General features: G+C 43.1%; 1 protein-coding gene across 1 annotated transcript in view; it reads left to right on the forward strand.

The window, feature by feature from the left end:
• The first annotated feature begins 13750 nt into the window (after positions 1–13750).
• Positions 13751–17640, forward strand: part of ARHGEF26 (Rho guanine nucleotide exchange factor 26) — a 137217-nt gene continuing 133327 nt past the window's right edge. Inside the window, exons 1-2 of the mRNA XM_069083427.1 lie at positions 13751–13893; positions 14314–15497. Of these exons, the coding sequence (XP_068939528.1) occupies positions 14397–15497 (1101 nt within the window). The 5' untranslated portion in view covers positions 13751–13893; positions 14314–14396. The remainder of the gene's footprint in view (positions 13894–14313; positions 15498–17640) is intronic.

The following is a 17640-nucleotide window of genomic DNA, read 5'->3' on the forward strand; positions in this document are numbered from 1 at the left end:
TGTGGTTTCAAATTGTTTTCCAGAATGACTAGACCAATTCACAACCTCACCAAAAGTAAAAAAAGTGTAACTTTTCCTCCTTTCAGGTCCTCCAATATTTGTAATTTTCCTCTTTTGTCTTGTTTGCTAGTCTGATAGGTAGGTTTGAGAATGAACATTTCATTTGCATCTCTTTAATTAGTTAGGACATTCAGGGAGGACACGCACCTTGGTGTGAGGGTGTGCCAAGGTCTTTTAAGGGCTGCTCATCAGTATTTGCTGTCTACCTGCATCCAGCTCTCACCCACGGCTCCAAGAAGCTGAGGCATGCTCAGCTGGCACCCCCTGGGAAAACCATCTTGGCAGACAGTCTACACCAGGTTGGAGGTAACCACCAGGCCTCAAACCCATCTGTGAACTGGGGAAATATCTCCCCCGAACATGTGAAGACTTTCCCTCAACAGAATGGGTAGATGAGAACGATTTCTTCCAATGACCATGAAAGCTGCAGAAGCAGGCAGTGTGGAGTGCTTAGACCCTAGTCAGACATTGAGTATGACAAGGTCATCCCCTGGATCCCAGGCCATCACCAGTCATCTTGACCTTTGTCTTGCCGCTGAACTTCAATGGCTGGAAGAGAGAGTGAGGCTGATGACTTTTGCAGCTCTGCCCCACCTGGTGATGTCAATGGTCCTCTCTGAAAATGAAGGACAAACAACCAAATCGCTTTATGGCATTTTCATATAGTTACTAATAGTTTGAATTTTTTCCTTTGAAAACTATCTATTCATAATCCTTGACCCTTTATCTATTGGAAAAATGGCTCTTAGTTCCATACATTTGAATAGTTTCTTTATACATCTTGAATATGAGATCGTTATCAGAGAAATTTGCAGCAAAGATTTTTTTCATCAACGTATTCTTCCCTCACCTGTGTTTTAACTAGATTTGATTTGTTTATTCAAAACCTTCAAAATTATATAAACAAATTATTCATGTCATCTTGTGCAGTTTTCTCTAGTGCTTATTTAATTGTGAGCTCCTTCTCTCCTATCTCCTAGATTTGAAATGTTCCTTGCTCTCTAATTTGTTTATGATGTGACCTTTTATGTCTAGGCTATATACCCATCTGGAATTTTGTGTATGGTGTGAGATGTTAGTCTAAACTAATTTCTGCCAAGCTACTGTTCAGTTTTCCTAGCAGTCTTTCTTAATCAATGCAATAAATCTACTGCTTAGTTACTGGGGTCTTAAAGTTTATCGAGCATTATACTACTATGTTTGTTTCTGAATGTTGTACACTTAAGTGTGTCTGCCTATCTGCCTATCTGTCTGTCTCTCTGTCTCTGTCTCTCTGTCCCCTACTCACACAACCTCATTCATGGTACCAACCAACCAATTATTTTAATTATTATTGCTTTGTAGTACAATTTGAGATTTGCTACTGTTAGAAATGCTTTCTTCCTATTTTTGTTTTTATTATTATTAGTAGTAGTAGTATCTTTGAGATTCTTGTCCTTTGGTTCCTCTGTACAAATTCAGTCATTTTTTTCTAGTCCCATAAAATATTCCTCTGGGATTTTGGAATATCACTGAATAAATATCTATCTAATACTGTTATTTTTTATCATACATTGTTATTATTATTACTATTATTGGCTTTATCTACCTGTGAGCATTTTTTCCTAATGATTTAGGTCCATCTATTTCTGTAAATAATATCATATAGTCCCTGGGTGAATCTTGGTAGATAGACTCCAAATGGACACCTGAATTTGAGTCCCAAGTCATTACAATTTGCTAACTCTTTGATTATTATAGGTAATTCACTTCACCTATCTCTCAGTTTCCTAATCTGTAAAGTGGAGGCAATGATACTTGGAATTCTTATCTTATAGGTTTGTTGTGAAGTAAGCGGTTTGTAAACTTTAAAGAAATAGGGAACAGGCCTGTGATTTCATTGATAGAGATAAAGAAACTCATCTTTTTTTATTTCCTCATCTGTAAAAAGAGGGGTTTGGACTATATTCCTTCTAACCTCAGAGCTGGGGTCACCTAAGTGACACAGTACATAGACCACCAGGCCTAAAATTAGGAAGACTCCTTTTCCTGAGTTCAAATCTCACCTCAGACTCTTACTAGCTGTGTGACCCTGGGAAATTCATTTCACCTTGTTTGCCTCAGTTTCCTCATCTGTAAAATTAGCTGGAGAAGGAAATGGCAAATCATTTTATTATCTGTGCCAAGAAAACCCCAAATGGGGTCATGAAGACTTGTATATGACTAAAAAAGACAAGTCCAGAGCTATGATCCTATGAACCAATGCTTAAATGGATCCATCCATAAACTCATTGATGTGAACCAATAGTCCATATAGTCCAATAGTCCATATCACGAACCCTCCATTACTGTCCTCCTTTGTCACTCTCATTCAAGTCCTTCTGTATATTCTCCATAGGGGTTCCATAGAGCAGCCAGGAGACCTAACTTTCAATCTTTTGCTGGGATTAGAGTCGAGAAGATGCTAGTTCAAATCTAGCCTCAGAAACTTATTAGCCATGTAACCCTGAGCAAATTCTTTCACCTGTTTGCCTCAATTTCCTCATCTGTAAAATGGGGATAATAATAATCTACCTTGCAAGGTTGTTATGAGGATTCAAATCAAAATGATATAATAATTGCAAAGCACTTAGCACTGTACCTGGAATATAATAAGTTCCACATAAATGTTGTAGTTCTTGTTAATCTTACTAATATGACATGGCATCAGTGAGTCAGTATGCCCAGACTCTGGTCTTTCTTCCTTGCTTCTTCACATATGGCCAATGTACAGCCTTATCTAGTCATTCATCCTATGGATTTTATCTTACTCTATCTTATAATGTTTCACAGTGTTTTTGTCTTTTATTATTTGTCTTTCCATAGGCCTTTGGGTGACATGCAATTTTCATCCCTCAGAGAATGTGACATTCCATGATTCATAGCCAAAAGCATCACTAGAAGAAAAGTGGGGTTAAAAGGGAGACACTTTTTTTTCAGAGGTCTTGGGGTCACTGAAAGAACTGTGCAATTCCCCAACTGTAACATAGCCTGCTTTCTTTCCTCTATTCAGAACGTTTTCACCATTCCCTCTCTACAGTATCTCTCCAATATATTTGTACCACAAGGCTAGCTCTGTGGACTGTCCGGCTAAGTGGAGATCAGATTCTGGCATCTTCTCCATTCAGTATTCCCTATGGATAATTCATGGGATTTGAGCTCTCATATGGGAGGCTCTGTAGCACTCTGGGGCTGATGTAATCAAGACAACACCATTCACAAACAGGAACATCTGAGAACCTCTCCATTAATAGAGAATAATTTTTTTATCTGGATCCAAATGTGGGCCCTCCACAATGGTGTCAAACATGTTCAAGGGGAACAGGTTGCTATGATGTAGGCTTTATCTGATATTCATATCACAAGGTCACCAAAGTCTTCTCTGTTGTTTCATTGGTCAAGGGGACTCAAAGAAGTATAGAAAAGGCATGGGCTCACCTTGTTACAGGACAGCCCTTAAGACTGCACTCAGCTAGGGGAAGCTAGGTGACACAGTGAATGGAGTAGTAGTCCTGGAGTTCAAATCCGGCCTCAGTTACTTAACACTTACTAGCCTTGTGACCTTGAGCAAGTTACTTAACCCCAACTGTCCTGCCTTCCCCCCTCTAAAAAGGAAAAAAAAAGAACCCTCAGCTCTTCCAAATGAAATCCCATTTAATGGCCACTAAACAACAAACATCGTGGGATCTTGTGTTCTTTGTGTATTTCAATCAGTTGTATTGGTCAGTCCTCAAGCATTTATTAAACACTTACTGTGTCCCATGCACATATGCTAAATGCTGGAAATGCAAGGAAACACACGAGCTCATTCTCTCCCCACAAGGGGTTTCCAACTAAAAGGAGAAGGGAACATACCAATAATTATGAACACAGAAGATATATATACCATGTAAAGAAAAGATAATCTCAGAGCAAAGGCCCTCAAGAAGGAGAACTTTTGGGAAGTGATAGGAGAGGGCTTTTGTGGAAGATCAGATTGTCATGAGGGAGGCCAGAAAAGGTGGTGGTGAGGAGAGGCATGTTTCCATGGATTTGTCTAAAGATGTGATCTTCTCTTCTCATATTCTCACCAAGTATATCCTTGCTAAAATGGAAAATTATTGTCATCAAGATTTTGTAGAGATGAGAAAGTAAACATACTAATTAGTAGTTATCAGTATGCACTAGATGGCTTTTTTTTCATGCTATTAGTGTTTGTGGGGAATTTTTCCTAATGCTTTGGTATCTTCCCCTCTTTCAGCTATATTAAGACTCTCATTCAATGCTCTAAAAAATATAGTGCTCCCTGGGGGTGGCTAGGTGGAACAGTGAATAGAGCACCAGCCCTGGAGTCAGGAGGACCTCAGTTCAAATCCAGCCTCAGACACTTGACACACAAGCCATGTGACTTTGAGCAAGTCACAACCCCAATTGCCCTCTAAAAAGAAAATAAAAAATGGTGCTCCCAACATGCTTTCTGTGAATATTGTTCTGATCCAGCTGTACTTCCCTGTCTTTATTTACTTTAGTTGGCATCCCTGCTTCTTCATAGGCTCAATGACTAGAGTAATAGTAAATAAAATAAGGTATACCACAGAGCATTTTCACCTATGTTATTGTGGTAGTCACATAAAGATGGGGCTGAAAACATTCACTTCATTTAGCCCCTGGTGGCTTGCTGAGGGGAGAACCCTTTTTGATGGAATCAAAGAGTTAGAACTGAGGGTGAACAGAGCCTAGATACCTCCTGGAATCAAACAAAGTTGGAGTTATCCCAGAAACAGAGGGAGAGACTTTGAGCTTCTGGACTTGGAAAGTCAGAGTAAACATTCCCTGCGTGCCTTTGAGAAGCAAAGGGAGAATAGAGCTGTGACAGTGAGGGAGCTATCAATCACTTACTCTATAGTGACTGATATAAGCATCTTGGGGCAGAAGAGCCAGATTAAAGGAAGTCCCAAGAACAAGATCATATTCTCCCCCCCGCAATTTCTCCTCCTGATTATTGTCTACACACAGAAACTATAATATAATTTGTTATTTCACTATTCAAACATTACTAGTAAATTAATTTTGCTTTAACCACAAAGAAACCAGGGGCTCACTGGAGATAGATATAAATGTAAGGCTAGGCAGAGAGTCCAATTTATGCCTAGGGGTTCAGAATTTTCCTTATTAGGGGCTAAGGGCAATTTTGACAGATCTCAGAACATTTCATCTAAAATAAACTCCCCAAAGCTGAAGAGGTAGAAACCATTACAATGATCCCTAGGCTTAAAATGAGCTAATTATTATAATAGGGTATTACATTTCTAACTGTTCTCTTTAGCTCATCTTCCCCTCTTTAATACACTTTAATCCACACCACTACCAGAACAATTCTCTTAATCACTGCTTTCATGTCTCTACCCTTTATATATAATCAAGAGAGTCTCCTCAAAATCTCAAAGCATCTGGAAGTTAAGGAATTTAACAGTTCTCAATTGAATTAATTTCAATCTTATTTCCAAGACCCCATGTGAACCCTTTACTTAAGCCAGAATAAATGACTAAGTCTTCTATAAGCACACATTAGCTGTCCTGACCTCTGTACCTTTTGGTTAGGTTATATCCTCTCCTTTGAATGTCCCCCCCCCCAAAAAAAAAATCCCTTTCACAAAACTGAAATCACAGGATTTCAGAATTGGTTGGAGGAAACATTAGTGGACACCTCATCAAACTCAGACACCAAAAAAGAATTCCCATTAAAACATAAAGAATCACATGGCCTCTGATTGAAGACCTCCAGTCCAGTAGAATACTCTGCTTCCCAACGTACATACACACACACACACACACACACACACACTCAGGTAGGCCATCCCACCCCCACCCCAAACCCCCAGCAGGCTATCACACATGAAAGGCACTACTTGCTAGAAAAAAAAAAACAACTTAACTTTGTGCCTAATCTGTCTCTTTTCAACTTCTTAGACCGTGTTAGTGATTCTACCACCTGAGGCCAAACACAAGTCTAGACCCTGTTCCAGAAGACAGTCCTTTCCTTCAACACTCAAGTTCCATCTCACTAGTGAAAAACTTGACTTCATCCCATGCTGCAAAGCTTGTCTTGTAATATCCCTTAACTCTTCCATATGCCTATCTTAGCTCCCCAACTGATTGCAAGCTCCTTGAGGGTCCAGACTTAGTCACCTTGTTCTTGTCTTATATTAGCTAAAGAGTGGTCTATAGAAACATTCATTGAAAGAATGAATTGTGGTTTTGAGTTATCACATGACCTCTCAGTATTGTCATCTGAAGAGTGGTGACATCATACAATTCTACATCACAGGGAAGTTAAATGAATCCACTGTGGTCACATAAAATCTTTTGACAATATAGTTGTCTATACGCAAGTAATAAGTGGTAATATTTGTTTAGAAATGAATATGTTATTCTTCCTCCCTCAGGAAATAAATGATTGATTTCTTTTTCCATTTTAAAAGATCTATATAAATCTTTTTTTTTTTTTATAGACACACACGGAAGAAATCTGACCTTCTAGAACATTGAAGACCTACACTCTTGTCCAAGAGATGTTATTGATGTGAATGTATTTGATACTTTACGTTGTAATCTAATGTAAATGACATTTTACATTGTAATAAACAATAATTGATTTCAGTTGAGAGATTTTTATGCAGTGAACTAAGTGGTCAATTGGCTGGCTTCTGGACAACATGGAGCGATTGCCATTTGCCAGTCATTTAATGAGTTTTTGCTTAAGAGTACAGTTGTTTCATTATTTTAATGAGTCATTGAAACAAAGAAGCCAAACAATTTAAATGCACTGAGCCAGTTTCTCTTGTTGATGGGGGTCCCATCCAAAGAATTTTTATCCCAATTAATTAAGTTTGAATTAGCCTCCTGTGATCCATATTTCTATACAAACAATTTAAACATCGGAGATTTTTCACTGCTCCTCTCCAAGGCAGTTTGAAAGCAATTTTTGTGTTTTTCTTTCTTTATTCCTCTCTGCCAGATTTCTAGTCAAAGTTAAACAACTCACAGACTTGCTGGGTCTTTTCCCTGAGAACAATGTTCTAATCATTCATTCAGTGGCTGTAGCAGATGCTTAGTACAACATCCCACTGGCCTTCAGACCTTCAGCTTTTTTTGGACTGTTAGTGAATCTTGGTCATGTTGAAATGGTTGCTAAGTGTCTGTTCTCAACTTGGGAAAGCATTTTCTAAAGAGTATTACTACTGTATCAGGTGGTGTTACTTGGTAGTTAGCTCAAATTTGTGGGAGCCAAAGCTGAATTCTGTCACCCCTTCTTGGGGAAAAAACTGTAGCAAATTTCAGTCCAAATTATAACAAAAACAATATCTTCTTAGCCAATTGCAAGACTAGCTAGATGCACACACACAAAAGCAAGCGATCTCCACTTTCCTGATGAAGAAGGTCTGTATATTTCAAAACTTATTTTGGGGAGGCAAAGTATCAAATCAGCAGGCATGAGACATGGAGTAAGAAAGGACCAACTTCAGATCTCTCCTCAGACACTTTCTGGCTATAGGACCTGGAGTACTTCACTGACTATGTCCTCCTGTTCCAAACTCAATTTTCTTATCAATTTGGAAAGTAATACCCTGATCACAAACTTCACAGGGTTGTTTTGAGGCTTAAAATAAACAATAAATGGATGCTTTTTTTCAAAGTTTAAAAATACACCTTGAAAAAATATTCAACATTATTACTTAGTGTTTAAATGCATCTGATTTGTACAGAAGAAAACTTTAACATGCAAATGAGAATTGTGTTCTGTGGCACTAATTTCTGATTTCTTTAAAAACCTGAGAGCAAGTAACATAATTTCTTTTAATTGCTAAAAAAAAAACATTTTATTGCTAGAAAAAACATTACCAAAGATAATGCCAGATCACTACTAAATTACTTGTTCAAATTTCTGAAACAGGAGATAGAAGTCCATAGACTTTTCCTCTTTTTTTCAGTGCAATTAGGTTTAGCCACACTTGGAGAAAAGAGAAGGAAAAAAGCAGTTGATGTTCATGAGGATGTGCCTAGAATTCTGGACCTGGAGCCAGGAGGATCTGGGTTCAAATTTTGCTTGATAGTTGCTAGCTCTGTAACTATGGTTAAGCCATTTAGCCTTCCTCAGACTCAGTTTATCCATCTGCTAAATCATAGATATACCATAAACTTCATGGGGTTTTGTGAGGTTCAAATATTCAATGCTTCTAAAACTATTCCCCCCCCTTGCGAGGGGAAGGCAGTCTCAACCTATGTTTTCATCAGTGCAGTGAGGAGTTTCCCTGCAACTGACAGTCTTGGAGTTTCTAGGGTGCACCTAAAAATTCAGTGACTTGCTCAAGGTCACACAGCTGATATGAGTCAGAAACATAACTTGAAGTCTGCTTCTCTACTCATGACTCTATGCTCTCTCACTCATGATCAATTTTCAGAGCAACCCAAATAAAATAGCAAGGGAACACCAGATCATTACAGCACTATTCCCTAAGCAGCACCCTTCCATGTACAACTTCAGTCCTTATTCTGAGCTCCTCTAGGTTTGCCATTTTAGGCTTTCCAACAATTTGTTCCAATGGCCATGAAGCAGGCCTTGTGGACCGCTTAGAGCTTGGTCAGGTGTGGAAGACCCCAAAGTCATCCACTACATCCTGGACCATCATCAGGCCTCTTGACTTTTGCCCAGTCATTGGCCTTCAAGACTCTGAACAAGAGAGTGAGGCTCATGATTTTATGCAGTTCTTCCTCACTTAAATCCAGTTTACAGGAGAGTCATAAATCACCCCATGATGTCTTTGGTTCTCCTCGAAAATGAAGGACAAGTTTCTCCATAGTGGAGATTCTTTGAACCCTAAGGCAGGATGCCTAATAGTCTTCCAAAGTGAGTCTTCCACTCATGTGACATTTACAGACTTAGAATTTTAGAACTTGAGAAGACCTCAAAGACTTGGGTTCAGCCCCATGTTTTGGCAGATGTAGACACATGTGCTCCACAGCAACCGGGATGGAGTACATGCTCCAGAGGCAGAACACTCAGGCTCAATTCCCAACATCGCCATTTCCTCTCATTTTGACATAGGGCTGCTAAGTCTCAAGGCCCCAGCTTCCTCTCCCAGGGCTTTGGGGTTTGCAGAGGGCTTTGGGGTTTGCAGAGTGCTTTGCAAGTATCACCTCATTTAAGCCTCACAACATCCTTGTGGGGGTAGGTATAAAAGGTAGGATTAGATTATCCCCATTATACAGAGGAGGAAACTGAGACTGAGAAAGATTAAGTGACTTGTCCAGCATCACAAAACTAGTAAGTGTCTGAATCAGGTCTTCCTGACTCCAGGCCTGGCACTCTATTCACTGTACCACCTAGCTTCCATTATATTTTTGTGCCATGATTTATCCAGTAATTTCCCAATTGATGGGCACCCCTATAAATCAGGTAAACATTAAGGTTTGCTTGTCTCTGGTTTTTGCTGGGAACAACAGCTATTCTCTCTCCATCGCTGATAAGTTGATAATACCTAGTTATGATCTTCCGCATTCATGCCTAATTATTAAGTCCTAATCTTTCCTTAACCATCCCCATCACCCCCTTCCTAAAGAGTGAAACAATACTAAGTGGCCAAGTTTGATCATATATATTTGTTCTTCCAAAAATAAAAAGAGAATCTTCTGGAAATAAACATTTGTGTAAAACTTTGGCCAGTTTCTTTGAAGCCTAAATCTGCCTCCACACATTTCAAGCATTTTCTTCCAGTGTTTCCAAACCACTATTGGAAGCAGGGGGGGAGGGGAGAGTGGAACAGGAGATGGGAAAGGAGAGTCTGTGGGAATGGAAGGAATATATGCCTTGAAGGCTAAAGCACTAGGTGGCAATGCCACTTACTACCTCTGTGACCTAGGCAAGTTATTCAACTTCTCTTGGCTTGTTTTTTCATCTGAGCTGGAAAAAACAAAGTAAAAAATAAAAACAAAAACAAAAAGACAGAGGGTGCTAGACCAGATGAGCTCCATGGCCCTTACAATTCTAGATACTGTCTTCAAAGAAGTTTCAAGGGGCTTGAAAGGTGGTGTGGAAGATGTCCAAACTGTAACCATCTAACCAGAGCAAGACACTGGCCAATGTCTTGCCTCCCCTTCCATACCTCCCCACATTATCCTCTCTGTCTCTTTATGAGGGAAGCCCAGTGTAGGCTTGAGTCACATCATGACAGTTTGTTAATTTCCAGTGTGAATATTAACATCTTGGAAATTGGCAAATGCTATAAATCAGGGTTGATTTATTGTTTTACTAATTCCTAGATTGAAGAAAATGAGGGAGAAAAGGTTAATAATGCAGATTAAACATAAAAGAGTGGCATGCATGATTTTTTTTTCTCCTGGAGAGTCAGTTAACATTTACCAACATATCCCTGGAAGAATCTTTGATCTGTTGGCATATTAAGTCATTTCACTAACTTTTTTTTTGGAGGCAGTCAGAGTTAAGTGACTTGCACAAGGTCACACAGCTAGTAAGTGTCTAAGGTCATATATGAACTCTAGTCCTCCTGACTCCAGACCTATTTTGTCCCCTAGCTGCCCCATTTCACTTACTTCTTTAGAACCTTCTTGATGACCTTCAGATGTTGTTCTTCTAGGTGTGACTCTCAGCACAGTACCTCGGGCATAAGCACTCAATGAATACTGGTTTTAATCAACAAGCACTTATTAAGCACCTTTGGTGTGCCAGGCATTATTCTGGGTACTGGTGATACAAAGACAAAGAAAATGAAACAAGGCCAATACACAAGAAGCTTAAGGTACATGGGGCAGATAATTAGAGCTGAAATGTATACGGAAAAAAAAAAAGGAGATGGCCATTGGTGGGTGTAACGGTAATAGAATTTGAATTTGAAGATCCCTTTGTGTTGGCAAAGGTAGCAGGTACTTAGCACTTAGTAACTGATCAAGCCTCTGTTGGGGAACCAGAAGGTATGAACTCCTGTCTCCTGTTGCTGTAACAGGGAGGGGTTGACTGAAACAGGAAGCTAATGCTGTGTATATAAGGAAAAGCCCCAGGAAAGGTCAGTCAGAATTTCTTGGGACCAGCACCTGAAGGCAGAGCAGCTACAGAAGAGAAAGGGGAATTGAGACCTGAGTCAGAATTTCCTGAGAACTTGTGGTGGCAGAGCTTCTTCTGAAGAGGAGCCCAGGAGTGCCGCCACTCCCCCCCCCCAGGATAGATAAGGTGATTCTGATTTTTTTAACAAGCTGTAGAGGACTGAGGGAGCATGACCAGAATGCTAAGACTTTGTGGCTTGGTTGAGCCTTGAATTCCCAGGAGCAGAAATTGTGAAGGATCTGACATGGAGAAGACCCTGTGAACTTCAGTGTGGAGCAGGACCTACTCAGAGAGCTGGACAAGGAACTGGGAGCTGTCTGCCTTTGAATCCAGGTGACTGTTTGGTGGATTCAGGTAGGAGCTGCCTGCCTCAAGTCAAGATGAAAAGAACTCTCCATGGGTACTGAGTGATGAAATTGTACTTTACTAGTGATCTAGGGATGGAAAGTCTGTGTATTGTCTAATGATTCTACTTAGTAATTAATGATACTTAGTAATTGATTGTGAATAAGTGACTGATTGAGTTAACTTGATGTGCCCCAGGAGTGGAAGACTTTGACTATTATACTTTGAGATGACTGTTCTTTGTTCTAGATATTGTGACCACTTTGATGAAAACTATGTGGCCATTTTAATAAGCTGTTGTGAATACTATATTATGATTTTCTGTGATAAAGTTGTAATATTGTGAATGCTGTATCTTGATTTTCTGTGAATGTTTTGCTTTGAGTGTTTACTGAATAGAGTGTTCACTATACTGTGTAATAAGAACCTTAAAAGATGTTCACAGTAGCATTCTTCTGGAAAGCTGCTCCTTCTTATGGCACTTGTTTCCGAGATTCCCTGGAGAGGAGAAAGGCTTGAGGTAAGGACGTCAAGTAGGGCCCTTGCAATGGTCCAGGTCAGGTAAAAGTAATGAGAGGTTGAGCTAGGCTCATGAGGACAGAAGGGGGCAGATAGGTGCAAGAGATTCTGTGAGGCAGAATCAAACAGAAAGCAGGACTGAATGAATGTGTGGGAAGAGGAAGAGGAAAGTGTGCGGGTGAAGGCTGTGAACCTTAAACGGAATTTTTCCGTTGTGCCTTCCCCAGAGAAAGAGGAAAGTGTGGAAATCCTCTTCTCTTGTCTAGCCTTTTCCCCACCCCGACCCCCAGCCTTCTCCTTAGATCAGCTTTTCTGGACGTGAGTGTGTCTGTGTGCGTGTGTGCGTGCGCAGGCGAGCGTGCAGGACCCCTTTGGCAAGCTGGGGAAGCCGATGGATCTCTCCTTGGAATGTTTTAAAATACATACAATTCATACGATTATAATGATATGAATTATAATGAAATAGTTATGAAACCACAAAGAAAGAAAAACACCCATATTAAGAGAAATAGTCTTAAAATCTGAAAACCCAAGTTCAAGATTCGTATCTAATACTGGACGAATCATAATTTATGGGAAGTTGGAGAGGGTGGATTACGAAGGTCCCTTCCAATTCCGAAGCGATATAAATGTTTTATTTTGTCCCTGCATTACAGATCCGGGCATTTAATAAATGACTGGTAAAAAGCTTTTTTTTATGAATTTTAGTTAAAAACTGAGCACAACAATTGTCTTACACACATACATATATGCACGCACACAAAAAACCCACACGCATAGACACATGCACGCACACACATCACACACCCACACACACACATGCACGCGCACGCACTTCTTGGTCAGTAACTTTAAAGCCTCCAATCTCATGCTGGAAGCAAGCCTTTCCTAGAGGTATTCTAAGTCAGGATTCTGATGGTCCCACCCCTTCATTTCTCCTAACTGGGCCTCAGTTTCCACATCTGTAAGACCAGGGGGCTGGCCTAGTTCGCCATCTGTGATTCGAAGGGGAGGTCCAGGAAACTACTAGCCCGAGGCCCAGGAGGGATCGGAATCCATCTCCGCGCGACTTCGCCTGCCTCGGTTTCCCCAGACCTCCCACCACCCCAGGGAGCTGAGGTTTCAGAAATCTTGCTCTTTTCTGGCAGCCGAACAAAGTTGCTCCCGTGCACAATCCCCGAAGGCTCCTTTCTATTTCTCCATCCCGGTCTCTGGCAGTTTCTGTCTCTCAGTGGCCAGTGTCCCAGTCTAGGTTTCTCTGGCTCTGCGCGTCGGTGTCTCTCCTTATCTCCTAAGTGTCTTTCTGTCTTGTCTCTCGGATGTCTGTCTGTCTCTCCTCTCTCCCCGCCTCCTTCCTCCCCACCTCCGGATCACTTCCTCGGGCCAGCTCTGCCCAGGACCCCTTTGGGGGGATCTCGAGGCTCCCTAGAGGACACAGACTAAACCCCTGGGCCTCTCCGGGCGGCCACACCCAAACCTCCTCGGGACCGCCCACGGGTCGCAGCCCAACTTCTTCCCACCTCTGGGGGGTCGCAGACTTTTTCCCCCGCTCTGGCCTCCACCAGGGCCGGGCTCCAGGCACACCCTCCCTGTCCCGCCCCTCGCTGCTCACTTGTTCTGTAGGGGTAATGAAAGCCCCCTCCTCCTGGCGGGGGCAGGGCCGGGCCGGCCAGGGGTAGGGGCGGGTCTGGGGCGGGGTCTAGCCCTAAGGGGCGGATCCAGGGCCGGGGCTCCGGGGCGGCTCTTTGCTCCCGCCGTAGTCTCTGTCTACGCCTGGGCTGCAGTCCGGCACCCGGGCCACCCACCCGGCAGACAGGCTCGCCGGGGCTCTGATCTTTGAAGCCTCTTGGAGGGTATGTGCGATCTCTCCTGCATAGGGCTTCTGAAGGGAGAGGGGGCGGAGGGGTGGGCGCCCCTTTAGTGAGTGAGTAGGGCTCCTGCTCGGGAGAGTTTCCCCTGGAAGTGCGAGGTCCTCTCCTGGGGTGGGTCCCTGGAGCCTCGGAGACCCCTCCCCCTCCCAGGGCTCAAGGGTGGGGGTGAGGCTGGGAGGAGGGCAGAGGGGGCCTGCGGAACCGCTTCCCTGCTCACCCCCCCCCCCCCCCCCTGCTCATGTGCGGCCGCTGCTCCCTTTTGGCTGCCTGGGGATGGCGGTAAAGTGAAGCAGCCCTCCCTCCCCTTGCCCTCTCCCACGGATGAAGGGGGTGGGGGGCAGGGGGCGCTGGTCTGCTGCCCTCGTGTGATGGCTACCTCGCTGACTTCTGCCTTCTCTTTAGGAGACGAAAGCCTGGCCCGGCTGCTGTGTCCCGCTCCCGGGCCCTGTGTCCCCTCTCCTTCGGGGCTCCTGCTAGGATCCGCGATGGACCGTGGAGGCGAGAGCGAAGTGGACTTTCCGAGCCATAACAACATTACCCCTTTATGGAGAAGGCGATCCACCCCGCAGCCCCAGAGGCTGGTCCGGAGCAAGCCCAGACCCCAGTCCTACCAGAGCCCCACGGGGCTGCTGATCACGGATTTCCCTGTGGAGGACAGAACGGCGTTCACTGGAAAGGAGCCTTCCCACAGTGGGAGCATTTCTTCGGCTTCACCTTCTCCATCTCCGTCACCGGACCGCAGGACGCTCCAAAGGAGCCCCGTGCTGTGGTGCCGTAACAGAGGGTCTGTGGCCAATGGGAAGGCTTTCCCTATGGATTTCAAAGCTGTTCCCCAGAGGCCGCCAGCCGAAAACCCACCCGGGGGCCATAGGATGGTGGCTAACCCCTCTGTGAGCTACCCAGGTACAGTTGCATCCCTAGAGACCCAAGTAGGGCATTCCCTGAGGATTCCCAATGCTTCCATCCCAAGGAGCCCGGACAAGGAACTAATGGGACTGAATGTCAGGACAGGGTCTTCACTCAGCGCTTCTGTGCCTTCTCTTAACAATTCTACTGCTCTCCCACAATCACCACCCAGCCAGATTGCCAAGGACCCAGAGAGGGCGCCTTTGAAACTCTCGCCCTGCCCACAGAGGACTCCCCCTGAACAAAAACTGTCTCCCCAGCGTCTGCCTTCCAACCCAGAAAAGCCTGTGGTCATTTTAAGTACCAACAGCCCAGCTGCCCTCAAAGTAGGGAAACAACAAATTATCCCGAAGGGCTTGGCCTCTGAGATTAAAATCAGCAAATCCAGCAATCAAAACTCCGAGCCCCATAAGAGGGTCTTTAAGGTTCGAAGCATGGTGGACCCCATTAGTGCCCCATTGGTCCCTGCAAGTGATGGGGAAGGAGAAGCTGAAAGTGACTTAGACAGTCCAGGTTCCCTGAGGAGAGGCTTGAGGTCGACTTCCTACCGCAGGGCTGTTGTTAGTGGCTTTGATTTTGACAGTCCCACCAACTCCAAGAAGAAAAACAGAATGTCCCAGCCAAGTCTTAAAGTGGTCATGGAGGACAAAGAGAAGATCTCTAGCTTAGGAAGGATTAAGGTGAGTAAATTATTAGGAAGTGAGTGAGAGTGTATGTGTGTTGGGGTGGTAAAATACTATTTTCTTGTTTAGCAGATGATTCTCTATTTGGAGACTGATTCAGAGGACTTGCTTCTGTTACATACTACCTTAGGCCCTGCCACCTCCCCACAATGCCAGCCACACACCTTTCTGACCATTTCAGCCCTGATGGCACCACCAGAGGGTGTCATACAATTTTCAATGAGTAACTTCAGGCAAAATGTTTGCAGCAGAAAATGAGAAACTAATGTCTAATTCAGTTTGTTAGATCCTATGCAGAGTTGGGTTCTCCCAGCTGCCAGTGTGGGATTTCTAAAGCAAAGACTTGCCCATCACCCTTCCCCCAGTCAATTCTAGTGGCCCCTTGTTAGCTTTAGGAGCAAATACAAACTCCTCTTTTGGCATTTCAAGCCCTTCCCAGCCTGCCTCCAGCCTGGCCTTCTCGAGGTTCCTTGCACATGACATGCCTGTCTCTTTCTTTACCTGCCACAATTCCTGGACTGCACTCTGGTCTCCCCTCTGCCCTTACAATCCCTGAGTTTCCTTGAGAGCTCAGCTCTAACACTACTTGCTACCCAAGGCTTTTCCTGATGACCTGCCCCCAAATACCTGTATTTACTTTTATATATTTATGTGTCTATGTTTTCTTTTTCTTTCCTCTCCTCTGTTTGGATTGCCCAGGACAGTTGGTGGGACTTTGTTGCTGCTTGATAAAAGCTTTTCAGACCTTGTGTTGGGGATCCCCAGGCACACAGGAATGCAGAAGCAGGCCCTCATCTCAAAGTGCTTCCATTCTAATGGGGAAACAGCTTGTGTGTGTCTCACACACACACACACACACAATTATCTATATAGTTTATATATGTGTAATTGAATAGAGACAGTCATGTATACATACATCTATAGTTAGAGTTATATACATGATACCTTTTAGAGGGGAAGGTACTCATCACTGGAGGGGGCAGGAAAGACCTCCTGTAGAAAAGCTGGCCTTTAGTGGAGTTTTGAAAAAAGCTGAGAGAAAAGGTAGTGGGATCAGTTCAGAGATGAGGTTTGACAAGGTGTGGATGGCAATCAGCCAAGGAGAAGCAGTGTCTTGTGGGGGGAGAACAAGATCTGCCAGAAGAAGAAGTACAGAAGAATGAAGTCTAAAATGCAAGAATATTTGTTAATTAGACAGCAGGAATTCCAGAGGATGCACTGCCTGAAATACATTACCCTCACCTCTGCCTCTTAGAATCCCTAGGTTCCTTCCAATCTCAGTTCACTTAAAGTACCATTTCCTACAAAAGGTATTTCTTGATCTCCCCTCCCTGCTGCCTCCACTCCCTGTCCCACTGAGTTAATGTCTATTTCTTTTCTATGTGCCTACTTATATAAAAGCCTTCTCTTCCTATAGAATATAAGTTCCTCAAGGGCAGGCACTGTTTCACTTTTCAATTTGTAGGCTCAGTGCCTGGCATCTAGTAACAGCTTAATACGTTTCTGCTGTTTCATTGATCAGAGTAATTCACCCCTGGCCATTGGAAATTGGGGGAGCAGGGTACGGTGCCCATGTGCACAGCAACTAACATTTCCTGACTTGGTACCAGAGACCAAGTAGTATGCACAGTTCCACCCCTAGTGAAATGCTAATTCAAGTGTGTAGTGACTTCCTTCTGCCTGCTTTTCAGTGTCTTTTAAATTATTGAATTGTGTAATTATCATTCAGAAATCATTCACTTCATTCCCCACTAGTAAAATGTAAAGACAAGTTGTAGTTTCCAGGATCCTAAATGCTTTGACTGTGACCACTACTATGTTTTTTATATTTTCTTTCACCTTTCCTTGTACTTCAGCTTATCTCCGACACTTATCTGTGTGATAATCAGAAGGCATTTAACTCAGATCCTCAATTTTCCTCATCAAGAAAATAGGAATAATAAAACCTGTAATGCCTTCCCAGGGTTGTTAGGAGAATTGAGTGAGATAATGGAGGTAAAGTATTCCACAAGACTTAAAAGCCCATGTAAATGTCAGTCATTTATTTAAATGTCAGTAAATGTAGCCATGACTGCTACCTTAGTGGAAGGAAAGAAGGAAGGAAGGAAGGAAGGAAGGAAGGAAGGAAGGAAGGAAGGAA

Source organism: Petaurus breviceps, unplaced genomic scaffold (assembly GCF_028583685.1).
Source record: "Petaurus breviceps papuanus isolate PSGF00001 unplaced genomic scaffold, PetGlider_PUasm1.0 173, whole genome shotgun sequence".
NCBI classification, from domain to species: domain Eukaryota; kingdom Metazoa; phylum Chordata; class Mammalia; order Diprotodontia; family Petauridae; genus Petaurus; species Petaurus breviceps.